We start from the raw sequence: 26028 nt of genomic DNA, 5'->3' as shown, positions 1-26028 counted from the left end.
TTCAGTGGTACAGAAACAAACTTTAGCATACCTTATTTATGGTACTCTGTAGGCTTGAAGTCTCCTCGAAATGTAGCCCTTTGGTCTGTCCCTGTCTGCTGTTATTCCCATTTGGCTACATAACACACTGTTTTGTTGTGGTGGTGGTTTTTTGTTTTGTATTTTTTTAATATTCTTTTTCTCAGAACTGTCTGTTCAAAAAGACAACTTCTCCACAGACCTGGTCATAGGAACGACTGGCTTCTGTTTCTCTGCTTCACCACATCTCTCTCCCATTCAAATCCATTGAAAATTGACTTTTTATATTCCCTTTGCATTTAGCACTCATCATGCCTTTTTCTTTTCTCTTCCCTGAAGTATGAAGAAATCATGGTCTATAGTCCTATTTTATGTAGATTTCCCTCTAAGCGAGTTAAATAAGGAGACATTTTAAAGAAGGAAGGTCCCCAAAATTGAAAAACTGCCTCATGCTGGGGATGGGAGGGTTGGGGGTGGAGAAAAATTGATCCATATCTTTTGATGATTTTTTTTTATCACAAACTAAGAAACATTTACATATGAAATTACTAATTCTCACACTGGTTTCTGAGAGGGAAAGGCAAGGGAGGGCACTAATAATGACAGAGCATCTCTTTTGGCAATCAGCCTGGCCCAGCAAGCCATAGTAAAGCTATAACTCCTCAGAAGGAGAGCACTGGGTAACTTACAAGGAAACTGCACCTAGAAGGTTAGGAAATTTCTCCAATGATACAAAGAAAGTAAGTTATGGAACTATGATTCGAACCCAGTTTTATTTCTAAAGCTTGCATTCTTTTTTTTAAATATGAAATTTATTGTCAAATTGGTTTCCATACAACACCCAGTGCTCATCTCAAAAAGTATCCTCCTCAATACCCATCACCCACCCTCCCCTCCCTCCCACCCTTCATCAACCCTCAGTTTGTTCTCAGTAAAGCTTGCATTCTTAAATATTACTTAAAACTGACCGATTCACTAATGGCTAAAAGAATGCAACCTAGAAATTTCGCATAAATGAATACGTGTTGGTCTAGCAAGGCAGAAGGGAAAATATAAAATTCAGTATCATTTTCAAATGATTCAACCAAAGGTCTTCATTAGTGCTGCCTTAGAAGCTTAATCCTACTTTTATTTTTCAATGAAAAATGTTATTAGAAACATATATGCTAATTTTTACAATTAAGGCTAGCCCTGGAGCTAAAGTATTAATATTTTCCAGACATTATACTCTTAGAATAAAAACAACACCACTTACTATTGAAAATATAGTAAGTTAAAGACGGATGCTTACCATTATTCAATCCTTACTGAAAGTAAAACTAATGATCTGTTGATTCTTCCTAAAGAAATACAGCCTAATTCCAACAACACAAAAAATCATGTCACATGTTTGCAAGCAACAGCTGCCAGATTCTTGAGCTGCCAGGATTGAATATTTCTTTTTCTTTTTCTTTTCTTTCTCTTTTTTTAATTGGAAAGAATACCCCAGTTCACTTAACTAATATATATGAGGGTAAAAAAATAGGCAAATAAGTAATTTTTCTAGGTGCTATAGCCAGAAACTAACCTAAAATGAAAAATAAATGTTACAAAATTCAAGAAAATCACATGTGTATGGAAGAAAAAATGTAAATGCGCTAAACTGAATATTTAACAAACTAATTGCTAAACAAGGCTTTGTGATTTGGTCTTTGACTTCTTTCTATCCAGGTGCCATTCAACTCTATGATTCATTTGGCAGTAATGGCTAAGGTACTCCTTCTTTCTCTTCTCTTCTCTTCTCTTCCTCTTTCTTAAATATTCAGGACTTTTCAGAGAAAGTACCTGCTCCAAGAAATAGTTCTGCATATGCCTCATATTTCAGAACATTCCATGAGGAAGTCAGTTGATGAGGAAATTCAAATTCTAGAGTAGATAATATTTTGTACCCCCATTCTACATATTTTTGTGTAAAAAATCTGCCATTTCTTTTCAACATAAAATGGAAATCTTCCACTGAAAGATGACCTGAAATGACCAGACTGCTCCCCAGGAAGAAGCCCTGGCCAATCTTTGTTCCCCTTCTTTATAAGCAGTATTTGGTACAGAAAGAAAAACATGACAAGATCAGCTCTTAAAACTACAACACAATGCCAGGCTGAATGCATAGAAGCATGCAATGACTCTTGTAGCAAACTTTCCATGTTTCAACAGTACCATCATAGCCTATTCAATGTGGAACCAGTTAATTGAACTAGAAACTGTATAGAGACAAAATCAGCACAATTATTACAAAAACCATTAAGACCAGATGGCCAGTGAATTATTTGCAGAATTAAACTGCATGAACTGCATCCATTAACTGATTCAATAAGATTTTAACAGATACCCTTACATGGAAACTGCAGTCCTCAGTGCTACACGATGTATTAATATATATTAGGTCTAATCACTAATTTCAAGGGGTTTAATTCTGATAGGACAGAAAGGACACAAAAAACAGTAATTCTAACAAGAAGAAAGGGAATATGCAGATAATGTCCCATCAAGGTGCAAAATATGCAAGCTATGTTTGTAGAAATTTTATTTTGCAGAAATTGAGAAAAGTTTTATTGGGATATTCTGTTTATAGTGAGAAGCAAAAGAAATTCGAGAATAAAAAGTGCTTTTCTCCTATTGTCATTTTGTGGGCATAAAATCATGCTCCCCTTTTAGCTTTTAATGTTGGTCTTCTCCTTTTCTTCTTCCTCAAAGGCCCCTCCCATGTTTCTCAATAACTCTTGACTTAGTCAAGTCAGTACCTTATCACAATCTTGAGATTGCTCTTACCGAAGCACCAGATTTAGGCATGTAATTCTAAATAGTGCAAAAGGACATGAGTCCATTAAGAAATTTCTCTCTCATTCTTGCCGTTGTCACTATTGCTGTTGATACCTATCAACAAAGCCATCACAAACAAGGTGATAGGCTGCTCTGATTTTAATATAATTATGATTTTGACATGTTGTAACAGTAAAGAGTGACACATCCTTAATTTCAACAGCAAACAAGATGAGCAATGTTGATTTAAAGAATGAACACTGAACTAGGATTTCCTTTTCTTGACCTACCTCCCTTGTACTGAGCACCCTTATTTTAGTCACATAAGCTCTGTTTCCCAAGTGTATCTTCTGTCCTTCAGTGGCAATATCACAGTCATTACAAGGCCCAGATGAGACTGTTTATCTGAAAGCTCAGTTAAAAATTGAGAAAACATTCTACAGTGGAAAGATAGATTATATATAAGGCCAAGGGCATCATGGTATTATGGAAATCTCATAATTTCTGGAGTTAAGACCTAGATAATAAGTTTTCATTCTGTTCCTCACTAGGATGGACTAAAGTCAACAAGCTTCCTAAACTGCAGCTTTTCATCTATATTTAATGGTCCATTCCTGGCCTTCACAGAGCTGCTGTGCAAATTACATATAAATCTAAAAGCCTCTACGAAATAACAAAAACTAAGCAAACTATATTATTTGTACCAGCACAGTTATTAATACTGCCGCTATGACTATCACTGTTAGAGCTACTCTTGTGACAGCTTACAATATTGGTTATGTATTAGAACATAGACTGACCTAAAGCAGTTACTTTATCATTGATTTAGTTTCAAATATAATTGATATGGATTAAGGCAGTGTTAAGCAATTCAATTTGTGTTTATATAATTTGACCTTCATTAATCCCTTAGTTGAAAAAAAATCTTAATAGTTCATAAGCTAAATAATTTAGATTTTAGAGATCACTGATACAAGGTCAGAACATTATCAATATAATTATTTTAAGTTTATTAAGTAAGTAAACAATGGTTATAGTCAGAAAAGCAAGCCTTTTTAAAACATTTCAATTATTATCAATCACTAAAATGCCAGTGATGTGTGTGCTAAGTGCATTGAACCATTCATTTAAAAAGACCCAATACTTTCAGCCTAGTTACAAGTCCTAGACATGTTTCAAGCTATTCAAACTGCATTCTTACTAAGTGCAATTTCCTAGACTCAAATGTCAGGGCTCCCAAATTGTCCAAAGCACTGAATTATGTTGTTACTTCCCAAATGATGATATACCAGATGTTACTCTCATAACTTTCTTTTCTTTCATCATTTTCTTCTTCCAAGCTGAAGAAAGAAAAGTAGATCGTAGGCAGAAGTGAGGTATCTTATCTGCTATAACAAAATACCACAGACTGGGTGGCTTAAACAGCAGACATTTATTTTTCATAGTTCCAGAAGCTGGGAAGTCCAAGATCAAGGTGCAGTCGGATTTGGTTCTTGGTGAGGGCTCTCCTTCTGGCTTGCAGACAGCTACAGTCTCATTGTATACTCACATGACATCATCTTTGTGTGCTTACAGAGAGAAAAAGTTCTGGTTTTTCTTCCTCTTCCTTTAAGATGCTAATACCATTATGAGTACTCCAGCCTCATGCCATCATCTAAACCTAATTACCTCCCCAAAGCCTCACCTCCTAATACCAACATATTGAGGATCAGAGCTTCAACCCATGCATTTTGGGAGGACATGCTTAGTTTATAATGGGGTAGGACTGGAGACCAAGTCAGAGTAATATATTAATAGAATATTGCATTGACTTCAATTATATAGGTGTGTATACAGGTAAAGAATTTAACCTTTAATCCAAAAAATATCTGGCATTTTCCCTTGGCTTCTGAAAATTGATATTTATTTGCTTAAGGGCCTTAGGCTAGCCAGAGAGAAACAATATGATTTAGGTTTAGCACTTTGAGTCATGCAACATATCAGTCTACCAGGAGCCTGAGGTCAACCACATGGGCAATCATTCAACCAATCTTACATAATGTAGTCCCAATAAAAACTCTTAACACCAAGGCTCAGGTGAGTTTCCTGACTGACAGTATTCCTTGTGTATTGCCAGATATTGATATCAGAAGAGTAATACATTCTGATTCTACAGGAAGAAGATAAGAGAAACTCTGTATTTGGTATGCATGGTATGTGTACCTATGTACTTTACCCTATGTACTTCTTCCCTTGGCTTCCCTGTATCATTCCCTTATAATAAACAAGAACCACAATTATAATACTTATAATAGTTTTCAGTGAGTTCTGAAAGTCCTTCTAGTAAATTATCAATCCAGAAAGTGGTATTGGGAACTACCCCAGACCCAAACTTACAATTGGTGTTAGAGGTAAAGGAGGTCTTAGAGACTGTATTCTCTAATTTTGTATTGGCCCAAACTTATTGCAACAGGTAATTATTATGATAAGTTAAAACTCTAGGAAGACAAGGATCTTGCCTATTTTTACCCTCTTGCATATGCTCACTACATAGTATAATGTCTAGTATGTGGTAGAGTTCCAATAAATATATATTGAATAAATTTTAGGTTTATTGAGGTTGACTTTGAGGACAAAGCAGCATTTGTGCTGTGGACTGTAAGATCACCAATGTAATCATAGTTAATTATTCATCTGTTTCTCCATCTATACTTGGAACAGGCAATTCTTTAAAAGTCCACATGTTTATTGAGAGCTTTCCTTTATCAGAGAATGTACTCAATGTTGTGATTGGGAGAAATATATGGCCCAAGTAGCAAAGATGACTATGATATAATTCCTTCCCACTAGAAAAACAGACAATAAGTACTGTGATATTAAAGCAGAAATAGCATCTAATTCTTACCAATATAGGTAATGGAAAGAGGTCACATATCAGTTAAGATCTGAACTGAATTACAAGGAAGGTTAAGAATTACACAGGCACAGAACAACAACAACAACAACAAAGGCAAATATAGCAACATCAATGTAACTATAGTAGTATTACTTTTATCCTTTATATATTTTATTACACATATGATTCTATAATAATAATTATCTAAAATATGTTATTGCCAATTTTTAAAAATTTTTTTTAACGTTTATTTATTTTTGGGACAGAGGGGACAGAGCATGAACTGGGGAGGGGCAGAGAGAGAGGAAGACACAGAATCAGAAGCAGGCTCCAGGCTCTGAGCCATCAGCCCAGAGCCTGACGCGGGGCTCGAACTCATGGACCGCAAGATCGTGACCTGAGCTAAAGTCGGACACTTAACCGACTGAGCCACCCAGGCGCCCCTGTTATTGCCAGTTTTTAACCACAGTTTGAAAATAATCTGACTTTAGAAATTTACATCAAACAATGCTTATCTGTAATTGTTTTTATGTATGCAAGGCTCAGTTCAAACTACTCTAAATATATAAAGATACCAATCTTATAGTAAATTTATAGAAAAGAGTAGAAAGAGGAGATTCAGACTATACCTTCTCTGCATGATGAAAAAATGCAACCCTCCCCCATTCCCACACAAATGCCTTTAAGCATTATGATAATTTGAGAAAATTTAGGTTGTTTTACAAGATTTTTCAAAATCATGTAAACCTCGAAGAGAATGAAATATCAACACTATTAAAATTCAAGTCAGTTATAACCGGTTAAATAACAAAAATGTTAACATTACAGGCACCATCTGAATAAGGTAAGATTTGTAGGAAAATCTGTCCCAACAGATTGTGACACAGCAGTGTTTCCTGAACTACTAAAGAAGGTGTTTCAGGAACAGAAGTTTCTAGCATTTGTGAGCTTATTTTGTGTGGGAAAGTGATGCCTTCTAGAACTTTTATTTACTCAGTTTTACAAAAAGTATCATCTAATGCCATTAAAAAATTTTGGGGCTTCCTTCCAAAAAGGCACAATAAATAAAAACCAAGGAGGCAAAAGAATTATACACTGAAAACTACAAAACACTGCTGAAAGAAATTAAGAAAGAACAAATAAATGGAAAGACATCTGTGTTCATGGGTTAGAAGATTTAATATCGCTAAAATGTCCACACTACCCAAAACAACCTTCAGATTCAATGTAATCTCCATAAATCCCAATAGCATTTTTTTTTCAGAAATAGGAAAAAAAATCCTAAGATTTAGGAAAAAATCCTAATCTCATAGCATTCTAAACAGTCAAGACAATCTTGATTTAAAAAAAAAGTGGTGGACTCACACTTTCTGATTTTAAAATATATTACAAACCTATAGTAATCAAAATAGTGTAGTACTAGCATAAAGACAGACATATATATGAATGAAACAAAATAGAGAGCACAGGAATAAACTCTCACATACATAGTCCAGTGATCTCTGACAAGGGTGCTAAGACTACATAATGGGAAAAGGATAGTCTCTTCAACATATAGTGTTGGAAAAACTGGGTACCTATATACAAAAAAATAAATACATAAAATTGAACCCTTACCTTATGCTATATATAAGAATTAACCCAAAATGGATTAAAAACCTAAATGTAATATTAAATTTGTAAAGTTCTTAGAAGAAAACACAGGAGAAAAGATTTATTTGGCAATGATTTACTGGGTATGAAACCAAACTCATAGGCAATAAAAGTAAAAATGGACAAGTGGGATTACATGAAAGTTACTGCACAACAAAGAAAGCAAAGTGAAAAAGTCACCTTCAGAATAGGAGAAAATATTTGCAAACCATATATCTGATAAGAAGTTAATATTCAGAATATATAAAGAACTCTCACAACTCAACAGCCAAAAAACACATTTAAAAATGGGCAAAGGACTTAAGGGTGCGTGGGTGGCTCAGTCGGTTAAGTGACTTGGCTTGGGTCATGATCTTGTGGTTCATGAGTTCAAGTGCCACGTCAGGCTCTGTGATCCCAAAAATAAACATTATTTTTTTTATTGGGCAAATAAATTATTTTTTTACATGGGCAAAGGATTTAAAAAGACACTTCTCCAAAACTGGCCAACATGTGTATGAAAAGTGCTTAACATCACTAATCCAAGGGAAATGCAAATCAAAACTACAGTGAGATATCACCTGGTATCTGTTAGGTTGACCACTATCAGAAAGAAAGAAAGAAAGAAAGAAAGAAAGAAAGGGAGGAAGTTACAGGAAGAAAGAAAGGGAGGGAAGGAAGAAGGAACAGAAAGGGGGGCAGAGAGAGAGGGAGGGAAGGAGAAAAAAGGAGGGAGGGAGGAAAAATAAAAGTTAGCAAGGATATGGAAAAATTGAAACTTTTGTCCACTTGTTAGGAACGCAAAATGGTGCAGCTGCTATGGGATCCAGTATGGAGGCTTCTCAAACAATTAAAAAGGAAATCTTTTCAGATGCTACAACATGGATGAACCTTGAAGACATTACACTAAATGAAATAAGTTAATCACAAAAAGACAAGTATTATGTGATTCCACTTATATGAGGTATCTAAAGCAGTCAAACTCAGAAACTGAAAGTAGAGAGGTGTCTGCCAGAGACTGAGGGGAAGGGGAAAAGGGGAATTATTGATAATGGGTACAGAATTTCAGTTTTGCAAGTTGAAAAATTTCTAGAGGTCTGTTGCACAACAATGTGTGCACAGTTAACACGACTGTAACGTATACTTAAAAATGGTTAAGATGGTAAATTTTATGTTTCTACTAGAATTTTTTTTTAAAATTTAAAAAGAGGAGGAAAAAAGCACGAGTTCAGACTATGTTGGCACCCACACTGCTCGAAATAGATGGCAATGATGAATAAAATATAAAAATGTAAGATCTAAATGACATAACCCGGTTCAAAGCAAGCTAAGTATCCCTATGGAATGTAGGAAGACACTAAGCAGTTTATAGCTGCAAAGCTCCATATCGTGAAGTTGGTGGTGTGCCTCTGATCAAGTCCATGGGAACAAAAGCCCTCTGTGGAGGATGGGGACTGCAGCCAGGCTACCTGCTCCACCAGTGGTTGGGATAGTTTTCCTCTCCAACTCTAAAAAGGCTGAAATAAAAATGCTGATTGTGTTTTAGAGTAGAACCAGTAATAGACACAGCCTCACAATGAAAGGGACTAGACCTAGCCAAAACCTCGCCCAGGCCCCCTTCCCTAACTCCAATGTTACCTTTGGATAGAAGCCTTGAAATGACTCAAATATTATTCTAAACTAGGGCCACTGAAGGCTGGATAGCAACAACAACAACAACAACAACAACAACAATAACAACAACAACAGCAACAACAAAAATCACTAGAAAGTGAGGGCAGACCTTAGAGGAAGAAGATCAAGGAGCAGGGGTAGCGAAATGTTCCTTCAGACCAAATAACAACCACATGAAAAACGAATTCTGAATTCTAATAATTTCAAACTAATTCTAAAAATGGTAGCCAACAAAATCACTGATTAAACTATGAACTTGACTACCAAAGAAATTAAATGTATGGGGAAGTCTGACAAAGTATTATAAGAATGCTCAGAGAGATAAATGAGTTAATAACTTTCTATAAAAAGAACAGATAGTAAAAATAGGAAGAAATCAATCAAGATCAGGTAGATATTACTTGGAAACCATTAGACATCCAAAAATGAAAAATACATAGTGATTGAAATCACAAATTAGATGGCATTAATTCTAGAGTAGGTAAATTTGAGTTTCTAACATAAGTCGTTTTGAGCATTATCAGCATCAAGATAGAGAAGTGAAATGTACATGGGTTAAGAATTAAAATATCTCATAACTGAAGAAATATGCATCTTTTTATTAAAAGTGCATTCTGAATTTCTAACAATGTAATTTAAGATAGAAGAAATTGTGGTTTATATACACAATGGAATACTATGTGGCAATGAGAAAAAATGAAATATGGCCTTTTGTAGCAACGTGGATGGAACTGGAGAGTGTGATGCTAAGTGAAATAAGCCATACAGAGAAAGACAGATACCATATGGTTTCACTCTTATGTGGATCCTAAGAAACTTAACAGAAACCCATGGGGGAAGGGAAGGAAAAAAAAAAAAAGAGGTTAGAGTGGGAGAGAGCCAAAACATAAGAGACTGTTAAAAACTGAGAACAAACTGAGGGTTGATGGGGGGTGGGAGGGAGGGGAGGGTGGGGGATGGGTATTGAGGAGGGCACTTTTTGGGATGAGCACTGGGTGTTGTATGGAAACCAATTTGACAATAAATTTCATATATTAAAAAAAATAAAATAAAAAAATAAAAAAAAATAGTTTAAAACCCTTGAAATTGAGTTTCAGTCATGTAATAGAACTTTTGCCAGATATTGCATTGTGACTATGGCCTATTAAAATTGTATTGTCACAAGTAGAAAAAAAAAAGATAGATTCACAACAAGATATTATAGTCGGATTTGCAGAACATGAAACATAAAGAGATTTTTTTTCCTATATAGATTACCTACAAAGGAAAGAATATTAAACTGATGGTAAACTTCTCATATTCAACAATAGATGTCAGAAACCAATGGAGTATAATTTTCAAAGTCCTGGGAAAAATACAGGTCTACTAGAATCCTATAACAATCTGAACTATAATTTATGATTGAAAGCAAAAAGAAGGCATGTTCATGGACACCAGGACAAAGCGAATTCACCACCTACATAGACCTCATATCCAAAACAAAGATTTCTTTAGGCCAAATTTGATACATACACAAAACCAAAAACTATATGCATAGAAATTATTTTAAAGATTGGTAAATTTAACTATTATCTGTAGAATAATAACTAATCATGCATATGATTTTATTTTAAAGTTTCACTAATCAAATTGGCAAGAAGGGTGGTGGTGTTTACTAGGCAAGACGACATCCTAAGGTCAACCAGCTGTTTGGAATGCAGACAGAAACAAAAAAATATTGAGCATATATAATGAGTATATATAATCTTATATACTTATAAACGCATATTAAAAAATAAGGGTAAATCACTAAAGCCAGAATCATAAGCTACATTTACAAACTAGTGGAAGAATAAAAATAGAATAGAGAAAAAGTGTCAACACAAGGAAATAAATAAAGAACACAGAAGCAAAAGAAAAAATATGAACTACAATGGCAAAAACAAATCCAGATGCATCAACAATCTCACTAAATGCACATGAATTAAATTCAGCTATCAAAACAGATTTTTCAGAATGGATCTTTACATTTTAGCTCTATGCTACTCAGCAGTCACTCCATTTTTAACTACTCTTTCCTATCTCCTGGTGACAGGAAGAAATCAGAAGTCACAAGGGAATTAATTCCTAGTTTTAAAATGAACGCAAACCAGGTAAATGACACACCGCTGGGACTCTAAGTAGCTTCTTTAAGACCTGTTGGGTTTGGCTGCAGCCACACATCAGCCCCCTGTCCTTGCCACATACCAGATATGGCCCCTGTTGATGTGCCTAACTATACTGTTTAACATGAATGAAATAGGAAACGACTTTAAAAAAAAAACCCACAAGTTTTATATACACCAAAACACCTCAAGAAAACTTGTGTTAATAACCTGCTTTTAACTCACCACCAGGCTCCTGGCTGTGCTGGTGCTATCCTGCTGAGGCATACCACATAGCTGAGCAGTACTGTGTTTGTGATGGAGCCTTGATGTTCAATTCTTTTTCAGGTTTGCCTACCCCAGGATCAGCTCTCTCTAGTCTTATAACGAAAGCCTCAGGCCTATGCCTACTGTTTAAAATTAAACACCAGGGTGCCTAGGTGGCTTAGTCGGTCAAGTGTCAGACTTCAGCTCAGGTCATGATTTTGTAGTTCATGAGTTCAAGCCCCCATCAGGCTCTGTGCTGACAGCTCAGAGCCTGGAGTCTGCTTTGGATTCTGCGTCTCCCTCTCTCTGCTCCTTCCCCCTCTCAAAAATAAGTAAACATTTAAAAAATTAAATTAAATCAGATTAATTAAATACCAACACTTACTCCTATTAGTTCTATCCAGAGAGAGGATGATTTTGAAAGTAGGAATCCTGATGATTTTTGTCAGCAATGGCATACTTATAATCAAAGGAAAATTGTTCTCAGTAGCCTCTACCATAAGAAGGGAGAAATTAGGTGATTCTTGGTATGAAGCAATAAAAGAAAAGGAAATTGAGTATGTGGTTACCCCAAATAGGTAACTCACCAGGTAATTATTGGCAGTCTAAGGCATTTACTCCTTTACAAAAAAGCACCCACAGTAAAATTATCTAATCAGGAATTTCTTGAAACCCCTCCTATGGGCTCAAGACCTCTGTGCCTTACCCTTAATTCTGAGCAAGAATGATAAAAAGAATGCATTTCTGAACCTGCTTCAGAGTATGCAGTTTACTTAACTCCTACTGAATATCCAGGCTCCTCTCAGGAACTTTGAGATTGCACCCAACAAGGGAGATCTCTCTACACTCGGATGCCCTACATACACACACACACACACACACACACACACACACACACACACACGCACAGGCTCCTACACACTGTGCTCTGCCTACAGTACTGTTGTCAGACTTTCTGTGTTTTTCTTCTTCTAAAACCTTTGGAAATAAACTCTGGTCCAAAGATCTGAACTCCGTCTTTTTTGCATAACTGATAGCTTTGGCTCTTTACTTGATGACTGGTTAAATCCCTAAAGTCAATACTATCCTAAGATTATCTCCATGTTTTAGTTTGTACTACAGTGAAACATTTTTTTTAAGTTTAACTAATTAGAATTATTCAAAACAACAAGCTTTTATCTTTTTTGCTTATTTTAATTCTTATATTTAAAATATAAACTCATAATAACTGGACATTAAGAACTGTTAGAATTATGTCACATTAAAAATGAAAGATCATTTTTGTTTTAACCAAAAATGTGTTTACCTGTAAGTATTATATTGAGCAGAACTGTTGAAATAATATGTATGTACACATCTAGTATATGAATGCAAATTCAGATCTGAGTATGCTCGGTAATAAAACAGTAACTTTAAAAATCTTAATATGAATGGCAGATGTATTACTAAAAACAAGCATAGTACAGCAGAGATTCATTCAACTGAATATGGAAAAAAGTTTAAAAAACAATTTAATATTTAATTTAGAATCTAGTAAGTAGAACTTCCATTTTCAAGGATATCTCTTCATGAACTTCAAATAGGCTATTTCCTTATGAGAGAACAGATATAGATATCTGTATCTATATCTATATCTATATCTATATCTATCTATTCAGTGCAGTCACATTTTCCCAATACATAAATTATTATCTTGAGAGTCAGACAGGCATCAGAGGAGAGTTAACTACTTTACAATATGTCAGTGCTCATAATGTAGCTACTGATACTACCTAATTTTGTCAGTTTTGGAAATAAAAGAGATGTTAAACAACCCAGTGTCCAACACCCTCACTTTAAAGGTCCAGAAATTAAGCCAAAGAGGGGGAGGTAACTTGTCCAAAGAGAAATAGTAACTGAAATATAAATAAAACTCAAATGTCCAGCTCCTAATCCAGACCTCATTCCATAAATTCACATCATCTTTGAAGTGACGAGTTATGCCAGGAATCTGATATATTAGGTACTGAAAAGATTTATTCAATATAAACAAAACACAACCTATTCTGAAAGTTTTTCTCCACAACAGGACACAAAAGACTCTCTGAAGAATTTAACTGCATAAGCCATCCTCTGTGCTTACAGGAGAAGTAATAGGAGAAAGGAAAACCCGTCTTACCCCTTGAATTAAACAGAACTGTAAAATTCAAAAGATCAATTATCCTCTAGAAGTGGAAGCCAGACAAAGAGAATTTATATTGCATAGACAGTAACTAGGTCTTTCTCAACAGGGCATGATCCTTTGCATTGTAAATTATAAAATCTTAATAAATCCTGACATTGGGTCAGAAAATATAAAATGACTTCGACTTCTAATTTTCTTCCATAAAAGAATGGTTACTCCACTACCTGTCAACACCAGTTTATGTGTGCACACAAGCACATGCACATGCACACTTTCCAAGGTACTTACTGAGCTATAGAGATAGCCTTCACCATTCATGGCCACATAGAGGCTGGCCTTCACCCCTTGGATGGCCACCACACGCAGGCCCACGGGAATTAGATTGAAGAGGGCTGAAGAGGGAAAAAGAAGACAGAGAGGAAAAAATCAGTGACCTTTTGAATAAATCATTCTGCTTCTTAAGAGGACTCTTTTGAGAATTCAAACCTATGAACTGAAATTAGTAGGGAGAGAGAGGGAGACTGAAGAGGTCTAAGGGTGGGGAGAGCAAGCTTCTTATCTTTGCACCACTTTTAATTACCTATGCGACCTCAGGTAAATCAAATAAACTCATCTGTAATAAAGGGGTGACATTAGAAGGTCTCAAAGGGCCCCACGTTTTTGCTTCACAAAATGAACACATATTCAAACAGTATAATATGATTTTTTCAAACAAGTAAATAATTTGAACCAAAACATTCTCAATAGTGGAAAACATAATTGCCGTCATATGTAATAATAAAATATGACCTTTAAAACCTATGCCAAAGCTTCTTGTTTTCAGATTTTTCCCTGTTGTCTTGAACATTGTCTTGAATACAGAAGATAAACATAAAAATCACTGACTCATTCTTAGTTACATTGGTAGAATGAGAGCATTTCTTTTTATAGTTCAATTATTTTCCATGTAAATGTAGATATGTAAACAGATGTATCTCTAATTGATAGCTTAAGCTGTAATAGACATATATCTCAGAAAACACACACACACACATGTATAAATACATGCACAAAACCACTAAAACCATTAAAAATTAACTTGTTAAACTGAATTCAGTATCCCGCGATGAAATGAGAACAGGTTTGTGGTCTTTAAATATTTCGGTTGTCCATCACTGAACAATCTATATGTCTACTTGGATAAGGTATTCAAATACCAGAAAGAAAAATAAGAAGATAATCTGTTTTTCTTCCAAAAATATATTTTGATGAATTACATCTTCCTAGCACTACTCTAGTTATTGTTCTGATTACAAAATGAGCATAAGCATTAACATCGTCCCTTCCCTGAAATAATTTGTAATACATAAGGGAAGAAAGTAATCATATAGTTAGGCACTACAGATGCAACATGGCTATGAACTAAATATCTCACAGCTTCATGCATAAAAGAATATATCTGTAGCTCACTTTAACATTCTAGTTTAGTTGGAAATTTTTATCCTGCTTTTCTACTGATAAAATTTTCATCAGTTCTGGTCATCTTCTTGGTGTTGAATTTAAGATGTATGTAAATCAAACCAAGGGCTACCTGGAATGACTGATTATTCTGGGCTTTTCTCAATGTAGAATGGTAAGCTAACTAACCACACACACTCATACACACACACACACACACACACACACACACACACAGTTTGACTTCCAGTCAAATGTTCAGTTGATGGGTGTAGAGGATCAAGACTTAGACCACAGGTTACTACAGCAGGTTTCAATTCTTAGATGCTTGACATTGGACCAGTCCCTTTGCCTCTTTGAACCTGTTTCTTCATTTGTCATGACAGTTGAGACTAAATCTTAGAAGATGCTCAAGAATTATTAGCCATCTCAATTTGAATGTGAACTGTTTTTGTTCTTCACACTGTCCTTGTGCTACTGAAATAACTTAAGAAGTACAAGACCTTAAAGTCTACTTGGGGAGAGAAAGCTAAGACATATGGAATAATCTGATACAGTGTATAATTTATTTCTATAATTAAATATAATATATGCATTCTATATATATTTTCTATGTTACAGAAGTTCAGGAAAATGGAAGATCTGTGTGGCCTGAAATATTCAGGAAATGTTTCACATGGAATATGGGACCCAGGTTGACACAAAGAAAGGGCAGAATTTGAGTAAGTCAAGAACAGAAAAACATTTTAGGGGGACCGGAGGTTAGGTGATTCTGGAAGATAATGTATGTGTAGACCAGTAGATGGGAAGATTTGATTCATACTAGGGATAAGTGAGAATGAATACCACATAGATAAAGTAGGGATAAACATCTGAATGTCTGTCACTCTAATCTTAGATATCTAAACTTTGCCAAATGGAAAACAAGAAGTGTGACGCATAAAGATTCGAGCAGCAACAGATTACAAAAAAAGTGTGAGGTTTGCAGACAACATAGTTTCTAAAGTAACCACTCAGAAGCTACATGGCTTTGAGCCATTCATTTAACCTCTGTTTTATTTTCCTATCTGTAAAATGAACATAATAATTGTTACTGCAGAGTATTTATAGAAGAATCAAATGTACTATCAAATTCTTAAAAGTGTTTCATAAACAGAGAGGTGTTCTCTCTATATAAGAGTTATTTGTCATTAATATATGTCTTCTGCTTGTCAAATAAGGTTACCTTAGGGCATGATGTAAAAACTGACATCATCTCACTGGTATCTATTGAGTTTATATTCAGAATTGTTTAATACTTTAAAAAATAATACTTCATTTTTGTGCAACTCTTAATCTTCAAAGTGTTGATAAATTCATCACTGTATTTGACCCTCAACCACGAACACTATGGATCATTTAGGACAGAATGATTATCTTAATTTTAGGAAGACAAATAGGTTCAATGTGGTAACCCAAGTGAAACTCTACCTGAACAAAAGTTTTCTGGCTCTCTCACATGTGTTTCCTCCTTCTTTGTTTTTAAGTTTAATTTCTCCTAATATCCATTCTTGCCTTTTCACAAAGTCTAAGACTACTTAGCTACCTTTCCATACATATCATGCAGCTGGCTATGGCTGTGGACTCAGTAATGGCCAAAGAGATGTTGGCAGAAGGGTCTCTGCATAGTTGAAGACTCTTTCCTTAAAGACAGCTTGTGGGGGGGCGCCTGGGTGGTTCAGTTGGTTGAGCGTCTCATTCTTGATTTCTACTCAGGTCATGGTCTTGTGGTTCATGGGATTGAGCTCTGCATTGGGCTCCATGCTGACAGCATGAAGCCTGCTTAGGATTCTCTCCCTCCTTCTCTCTCTGCCCCTCCCTGACTCTCACACTTGCTCTCTCTCAAAACAAATAAACTCAAAAAAAAAAGAGCTTATAAGTTTCCTTCGCCCTCTTCTCAACCATCTGCCTTACTGTTGTGTGGACTGGGATGGGGGCGTGGTGGCCGGATCATCTGAGACCATGAAAACAAAGACTACCCCCCCCCCAGGGAGTGGTGGTAGGCAACCTGGAAAGAGTTGGGTCTCCGAGGACTTTGGGGAGCAATGGCACCAGTCCAGCAATTACCTAGGGTCTGGCTTTTATGGGAGAAAAATAAGGCCTTGTTATTTTAGTCTGTGTAATGTGGAGCCAACCGTAATCCTAACTGATAAAGGAAGCAGAGTGAATATGTAAGGTACCAACTAAAGGAAGGTATTTATACATTGTAAATAAATGCAACTACTGGAAAATATTAAGTTCAGTGAAAATTCTTATGAGAAAGAACAATGAAAGCCAACATTGTGCAGAACATCTTTCTCACCTAAAGATTTCTCAGGACAAATGCTAAGAATATTGATCCATCTAACTGAAACAGTCATAACAAAGCAACTAGAAAACTTTTCATACCTGAGGACAGTGTGAAAATTACTAAAGCCAGGCAGGGACAAAAGCAAGAAACTGTGAAAGTTCTATGCAAACCAGAAAGTGATAATGGCTTTTCAATGGTATGCTTTGGGAGATTTAGCAAGTCTATAAAAAAATCAGTAAACATTTTGGAATTAAATTTTTAGTGGTAAAAGCTAAAAACTACTCTCTTTGGGAAGGTCTGCATCTGCCTCCTAAAATCTTGAAAAGTGGCAAATGACTTACTCTTATCTATTATTTATCTTCATTGTAGTGCACAGGCTGTAACTCACAGGAGCCCTCTGCTACTCACAAGAATTCCTCCCGTGTCTCCAGTCTTCCTCTCCACCCTCGAAGCCACAGCCCTAACTCATAGGAACTGGGCCACACCATTGTTCCAGTCCCTGGAATCTACTCATGCCATTTTCCTGCTTACAACCTCTAGGTACTCTACACTGACTATGGATGGATCCAAAGTTTCTACTCTGACCCTCAGCACCCTTTGCAATATGGCTTCAAATGGCATTTCCAGTTTATCACCTGCTACTCACGCATTCCATTCACCAAAACCAGCTTTATAGAGTTTCCCCGTTTCCCAAGTCCCCCCTTGATCTTTAAGTAGGCTAAATTTTCTTTTCTTTTCTTTTCTTCTCTCTTTTTGAAGATCTGTCTTTACTATTCAACTGCACCACAAGTTTTACCCAAACCCTTGAGATGGCTGTTTCCTTTTCCATAATTGTGTAATTCATCAGTATATCTTTATAATAGCATTTAAGACAGGGCATTATAGCCATTTGTTTACACATCTGTCTCCATCCCTAAAATGGAAGACTTTTCAGGGTAGGTCTCTGCAATTTCTACCCCAGTTATATGTACATATCTTACATTCATCAAATGTTATTGATTATAAGGGTCATGAAAAGACACATTTCCAGAATTTGTGGTCTTCTTATTGGAATAAAAGTGCTTTTTCTTTTTTTCTTAAGATCAACATATTTTTAATATCAAAAAGAAATTAAAAACTTAAAACATCTCAGCCTGAAGATCAAAATTATATATAGTCGCACATTTCTGCTACATGGCATTATTTCCTCTAATATATTTACTTACTGCTTCTAGTAATTTGATCTTCCTCTTCCTACTCTTTAACCCCATGTTTCTGCTTACTTCATTCTCTCTGCTTGGAATGCTGCTCTCCCCATATCTTCACACTGAACCTCCTGCCATGCTTGACATGACACACCAAATACCAAGTGTTTTCTCTCACTCCTAAGCTGCCTTAGTCCTGAATCTAGACTGTTTTCACCACAATTTATAATTTTCTTCCTTAAAAAATATGTTTCTGTCCTAACCACAACTAGAATGTAAGCTCCCCAAACAAATATCACATCTAAACCACACCTGTATAATACAGAGTAGAGAGTGGGAGAGGAAGAAAAAAGAGACAGAAACAGAAGAGAGAGAAAGACACACACACACACACACACACACACACACACACACAGAGAATAAACAGGGTAATATATATCCTATTTATATTCAAGATCCCAGTAAACATTTGCCGAAGACTATAATTATAAGCCAAAGAAAGTACAAGCATCGAATATGATATCCAAACATCTTCTCAATTTTGTCCTTTCCAAAAGGAGTATCTCATTCTAAACCTTTATGTAAATCTGACTCTTATATTTTGAAAACTGAAATAATGGAGTTGGTATTCTTGGGATCCATAACAAACCCAATTACTGAACCACATGGAAAAAGTATATGAAAAAGGTAATGAAGGGAAAGGATAGTTTCTTCAAAAAATGGTGCTGGGGAAACTGGACTTCCATATCCAAAAGAATGAAGTTGGACTTATATTTTATATTACACACAAAAATGACTCAAAATTGATTAAAAGTCCAAACATAAAGCATGAAACTATAAAACTCCTAGAAGAGAATATAGGGGAAAATGTTGACATTAGTCTTGGCAGTGATTTCTTTCATATTAACACCAGAAGCATAGGCCAAAAAAAGCAAAAATAGACAAGTGGGACTACATCAAACTAAAAATCTTCTGCAAAGCAAAGGAAACAATTAACTGAGTTAAAAGGTAACCTGAAAAATGGGGGGAAAAAACTGTATCTGCAAAACATATAACTAATAAAGAGTTAATGACTTACATATATAAGTATCTTCTACAAGTCAACAGCAAAAATCCAAATAACTCAATTGAAAAATGGTCAAAAGACTTGAATAGACATATTTCCAAAGACAATATATAAATGACCAATAGGTACATGAAAAATGTTCAGCATCACTAATCATCAGGGAATGCAAATCAAAACACAATGAAATACCATCTCATACCTGTTCAAATGACTACTATTTCTTTTACATTTTTTCAGTTTATTGATTTATTTTTGAGAGAGAGAGAGAGAGAGAGAGAGAGAATGAGCAGGGGAGAGGCAGATAGAGGGAGAGAGAAAATCCCAAGCAGGCTCCACGCCACCAGCATAGAGCCTGATGCAGGGCTTGAACTCACGAACTGTGAGATCATGACCTGAGCTGAAATCAAGAGTTGGATGTTTAACTGACTGACCTACCCAAGAGCCCCTCAAATGACCATGAATAAACAAATAAATAGATAAATAAATAAACAGTGTTGACACGGATGTGGGGAAATTGGAAGTGTGTACCACCAGTGGAATGTACAATGGTGTGGCCAATATAGAAACAGTACGGAGATTCCTCAAAAAATTAAACGCAGAAGAACCACCATATAATGTAGTAATCCCACTCCTGGGATATATGGAGAAAGCTGAAATCAGGATCTTGAGAACATATATGCCTTTCCATGTTCATTGCAGCATTATTCACAATATTCAAGATATAGAAACAACTTAAATGTCCATGTATGGAAAAGTGGATGAAGAAAATGTGATATATATAGATATATATATGTATATATATGGTGCCTATAGTTAGCAATATTACAGTGTGCACTTTAAAAGTATGTCAAGAGACTATATCTCATATTAAGTGTTTCTTTTAAAAAAGAAAAAAAGAAGTAAAGGGGCATGAGGAAAATTTTGGAACTGATGGGTATGTTTATCACCTTGATTATAGTGATAGTTTCATGAATGTGTGCATGTATCAAAACTTAACAAATTGTATATATTAAATATGTATAGGGTTTTTTTGTATGTCAAATATACTTCAACAAAGCTGTTGTTTAAAAACGTAATGAGGGAAAATGGTAAAACAAAACAAAACCCTAGTAGATGAATTGTATTCATACATTCAATTCTTTACTTTTCCTCACATGTATATGCTTTTCCATATAAATTTGCAATGCTCTAAAAGGATGTTCTGCCCTATCCCTTGACACTGGGCTCAGTCGTGTGACTTGCTTTCTCCAATAGGTTGTTAGCAAATGCAAGCAGAGTCTGAAAAAGAGCTCATTCCCACCCACCCCCCATTTATTCATTTCTCCTCTGTCCCTGCACTGAGAAGAATATGCACAGACTAACCCACTGATCCCAAGAAGGGGATATAAAATACTTAGAACATAACAAAGTGGCCTCAGAAATCCAGCCAAGGCAATTCTGGATTAACCAACAGATAGCTGACCCCCAGATACGTAACCAAGACAAGATCAACAGAACTGGCTTGTGGACCGCCTCAGACACATGAGACATAAACATTGCTATTGCATGCAGTTGAGGCTATGTGATTGTTGAATATGTAGCATTATTATAATAATGTATAAATGACTGGCAAAAGTTATTTACTTGGGGAAGTAGGTAATGGATTTGAATTGCCCTGATATCATACAACAAAAAAATTCTCATATTTGATAACAATACTTAACATGTACATGAAATGACCAATTATGAGCTATGAAGCTAAAATAGACTTTTATAAATTAAAAGAAAATAATCAAGGATAATTGTTGATTAATCATGCTACAGGAAAGACTGAATTATTTTTTTCAGGAAATACATTATGAAATTCTTGACATACAAAAAGATGTCCAAAGATTCTGCATACAAAATAATGGAAAAGAAATTAATAGACTTGCATCCACCAAGTAATTAAAATATTTTATTATTTCCCTAGATTTTATCATCTTTGTGATAGCTTTCAGTTTTTTAAAATTTAATCCTTTGTGATTTATTTTCTCAACCTACTCACTTTTGTATCCAATTTTAATTTCATCATGTTATATTTATTTTTTTCTGAGAGAATGCCTCAAATCGTGTAAGTTTTAGGACCTACAAGATTTCAATCAGTATCAGGTTGAAATTTAAGTGTCAGGAGAGAATGAAAGAAAAGTAACGCATGAGGTAGGAAAAACTAAAGAGAGTATATTCATGGAATATCTAATTTTTTTTCAGGCATCATGCTAGGCATTCTGACATGCAAAATGTCACTTTTAAAATAAGTATCTCACTAGTTGGCTTTACTTCAGTGTATAAAAAGTCCTAACTTCTTTTTTGGGTACCAAATGAATACAGAAGGGAATGAAAATTGCCATCCTAAACTTTAGGGTAAGATTCCATAGCTATAGTCAGTTGAACTCTCATATGGTATCTTGTAAGTATCTCTATAATGTCTCCAATTCAAAAAAATATGTATTCTTTCTATAAATATTTATTGAGCACTTAGTATATGCCACATGTTACGCTTGGGATGGGAAAATAGTGATGTAGCCAACAGATGTGGTCCCTAGGGGATAAACCTTCACTTGTAATTCTTCCTGACATTCCTACTATTCTGGGTACAATTTGAAGGCCCTGGAAATTGTTATTATCCTTGTTGCCTAGCATGTAGCATCCTGGTCTCACAAGCCGCTCTTCAATATTTGCCAAATAAATAAATGAATCAGCAATGGTTTCTCTTTAAGTTTGCTTATTCATAGCTTTTCTTGGTCATATTTCCAGAATTAAGCATGCAAGAAAAAATCGATATTATTTATCACACATAGAATATATTCAAATACGGAATCTAAAGGGAAAGCCAGAAGATTTACATGACACAGGGTTTGAGTGGACAGAAGTATAGGATGTGTAAGGCTGAAGTGTGTGTGAAGGGTGATGCAGGTTTTAGAAGGATTGAAGAAGAAATGAGGAGTTTGGGAAATCTGTTATAATCAGATATCAGACATCTTGTAAAATTACACTGGAACTAAAAAAAGTACCTTGCCAAAGTGCTATGTTCTTAGTCAACTTCATTTCTACCTGTGTGTTATCCACACAAATTTTTCCAATGGCAAAAAGGTGGCAATAATGCAAAATACATCAGAAAACACTGTGACAGCAATGAAAATACAAGAAGAAAGAGAAGAAGAGGAAGAGAGGAAAAGAAAAAGTGAAGGAGGGAGAAAAAAGCTCCTTACAAATTCTTCTTTACAACAGGTAAATCCAGTATCTTCCCAAGCAACTTCTAAGGACAGACTCCTTATTGCTTGTAATAATGAACAGGTATAAAAGAGTACAGTCATGTTTTCAAGTTCTGGGTTGAATGTGCAGAATGGGCAAGGCAAAAAAATAAATTTTATGACCCACTAAAATGCCAAGTTAAATTTGTAGTGGAAGATGCTGAGCGAGAATAGAGATATTTGGGTTTATAACCTGTGTACTCTCCATATCAGATTGTCTTGAAAATTATCATTTCCCTCTTATCAAAATGTTCTCAATAAAGATACTTTGTCAGAGTGTGAATAATATATCCTACAAAAATTTTAACCTAAAATTAAGTTGGTTCCAGGTTATTTTTCTTCATAACCCTATATATAATCTCTGTAATAACATTTGTAATTGTGGTATTTATGATAATATTCGTAGGTTATACTCAATTGGTTTTTCATTAGTCATGAAAATAATGTGTACTTCTGGCTTTTATCATTTATTAAGGTCAATTCCTCCCCCCCTCTTCATTTTCAATAGGAAAATGAACTTACAGAATAGTCAACAAACTAGAAGATAGACAGTCTTGGCTCCTAACTCCTCCAACACAAACGTGGTCGTATAAACTAGGGTACAATGGAGTATTCATTCAGGCAAATGAATTGCTCCCTTATCCTAATTCCACAGCATTACATAACACGTATCACACTGCTTTTTCATATTTATTTGTTTGCCTGAATTTCCCTGAAAATAAGGAATTTTTCAAGAATATGAAATATGCTTTTTTTTCCATCCAAAGTACATTGCACAGTAGAAGCATGAACAATTGTGGTCACTGAATTTAACTCTCTAAAATAGCTTTTCTTCCATAAATTAAGAGAAATATGTGAGTGTTCCTACTTTAGCTTTTAAGGAAACAAAACTAGTATAAGGACTGAACTTAAGTTCAGAGGACACAGTTCTCAGTCATGAGCCTTAGCTCTAACATTTAACAGCTTTGTGACCTTGGTGCCTGGAAATAATGTAACCTCACTGAGCATTAGTGTCCACTCTGAATGCTTCAACGACTTGTTATAAAAATGAGTTAAGATAATATATTTTTTTAAATATGTATTAAACTATAAAAGTAAAGTACAAAGTAGCATTATTGATGTGGTCCAGAGCTTTCACAATGGGGTTGGGGAGTAAGGCACACTTGAGCCATCATTATCTCATATTTTAACTTAAGTTTCTTAAGATGTCATGGCAGAAAAAAAGCAATGTGTTTCATCTTATATATTTAAGACCCAGTAAGCAAAAACAGCTATGTGTTTAAAATAAAACAATGAATACATGTAAAAGTCAACATAGTTTAGGGTATAATGATTCAGTGCTTTCAGTCTGATGTCTTACTTTACAAACAATTGGTCAAATAATACAACTGCCTGATTTATTTCCCTAATGAATTTACTGACCTATGGAACTGATAAGCACTTTGGAGGTTAGAGACTTCAAATGTTTCTTCTAAGCTTTGGCCAAGAGCAAACATGGTGAATTTTCAGCATAGTCAAAATGAGCAGTACGATGCTCCCTCCCTTTCTTGGACAGAAGCTAGTAGAAATGTTGTCTTAGCTCTTGTAGAAATCCTGCCAGTGGCTTTTAAACCTGATATTACCGTACGACCTTTCCTGTGTTATTTCAGATATGTTCAAAACTTGCATAATTAACAAGTCAATTCAATGTGATTCTCTCTTTTTTTCCCTTAAGATGAAAAATGAAGCATGTCACCATCGATAATGAAAGCAAATGCCTGTCATCACTCATCCACTGTGGCCAATTTGTCTTATACATCAGATTTGTCTTATGGTCCACATGAAGAACTCTGAACAGCACAGGTGTCAATCCAGAAGATCATAGGGCAGAAACACCCTCCAAGAAATCTCACACATTTTGCAGGTTTTAGATTTACATCTTCCACAAATTTTCCATCAAACACTACTTTGCCAAAAGTGACACTATGGCCTCTTAGGTTTACTTATTAATTCATCCCATATATTCTAGACACTGTACTAGGCACTTGTAATACACTGAGGTAAAAGACAGACATGGCACCTGCAATCATAGTGGTAAAAGTCTATAAAATAGAATAAAAAAAAACACTCGTACACTCTGCAACTATCTTTTTACACATGAAGGCACTGAATCTCAAAGATGTGGTTTTCCCAGGGCCACAAAATCAGCCAGGAAAGGACTAGGATGTAGGGGTGCCTGGGTGGATGTCGGTTGAGCGTCCAACTCTTGATTTCAGCTCAGGTCATGATGTCACCATTTGTGGGATTGAGTCCTACACTGGGCTCTGCGCTGATAGCAAGAAGCCTGCTTGGGATTCTCTCTCCCTCTCCTTCTTCCCCTCCTCCACTTGCTTGTGTGTGTGAGTGCTCTGTCTCTCTCTCTCTCTCTCTCTCTCTCTCTCAACCTCTCTCTCTCTGTCTCTCTCTCTCAAAATAAATAAATATTTTTTAAAAAGCCAGACTAGGGTGAGGGTGTGAAACTATGTTCTGGTGGCTGTAAAGCTATAAAATATTGTTTCCCTTAAGAAATAAAAGAAAATTTCTAGTAACCACAACCTAAATAGTGGTAAAGAGAGAAAAAAATGGAACCATAATAAATAAATTTGTCAGCCAAGCAGAAATTCCCCACTCAGAAAGTATTAAACCTTTAGTTCCTTTTAGTTAAAATTAAACACAGACAACAAAAGCTAACTTCTTGAGATGGTTTAGATAAGCACAACCAAAGCTTTGTACTTCATTATCATTAATTACCAAAACAAGAAAGCACTTTTGAAAATTTATGCACACAATACTGATGAGCAATTATATTTAAATAGTGGAAAGTCAGTGAAAAAGCCACAAAGAAAAAATATTCATATTCCACTCAAGTTATACTGACATTGACACTCAAAGGTTGTATTTACTGCTCATGATTCAAATATATACTACATGATATATATGATATGGTATAATATATAAATATAAATTATATTTCTGCTGAATTCCAAAAATATTAAGTGGATCTATAGAAATAAATGTGGTAAGATTTTTATTTTTAGAAACGGAGCAGGAAAAATAGAATTTGAAAAATAAGAGGATGATTTTATCAGTATTCTCTACTTGAAAATTTGTTTTAGCTAATTTCTCCTATAATCCCTAGGTATAAAATTTTTCCAAAGTACCACATTTCA

The 26028-nt window shown here is 35.2% G+C and overlaps 1 protein-coding gene across 2 annotated transcripts in view; it reads right to left on the bottom strand.

The window, feature by feature from the left end:
• FGF12 (fibroblast growth factor 12) overlaps window positions 1-26028 on the bottom strand; it is a 261257-nt gene that overhangs the window by 171919 nt on the left and 63310 nt on the right. For both annotated transcript variants that reach the window (XM_042955264.1, XM_042955263.1), the window contains exon 3: window positions 13841-13944. In XM_042955264.1, coding sequence (XP_042811198.1) covers window positions 13841-13944 — 104 coding nt within the window. The remainder of the gene's footprint in view (window positions 1-13840; window positions 13945-26028) is intronic.

Source organism: Panthera leo, chromosome C2 (genome assembly GCF_018350215.1).
Source record: "Panthera leo isolate Ple1 chromosome C2, P.leo_Ple1_pat1.1, whole genome shotgun sequence".
Classification (NCBI taxonomy): domain Eukaryota; kingdom Metazoa; phylum Chordata; class Mammalia; order Carnivora; family Felidae; genus Panthera; species Panthera leo.
Note: the sequence above shows the minus strand (reverse complement) of the source record. Positions and strands in the feature narration are given on the sequence as shown.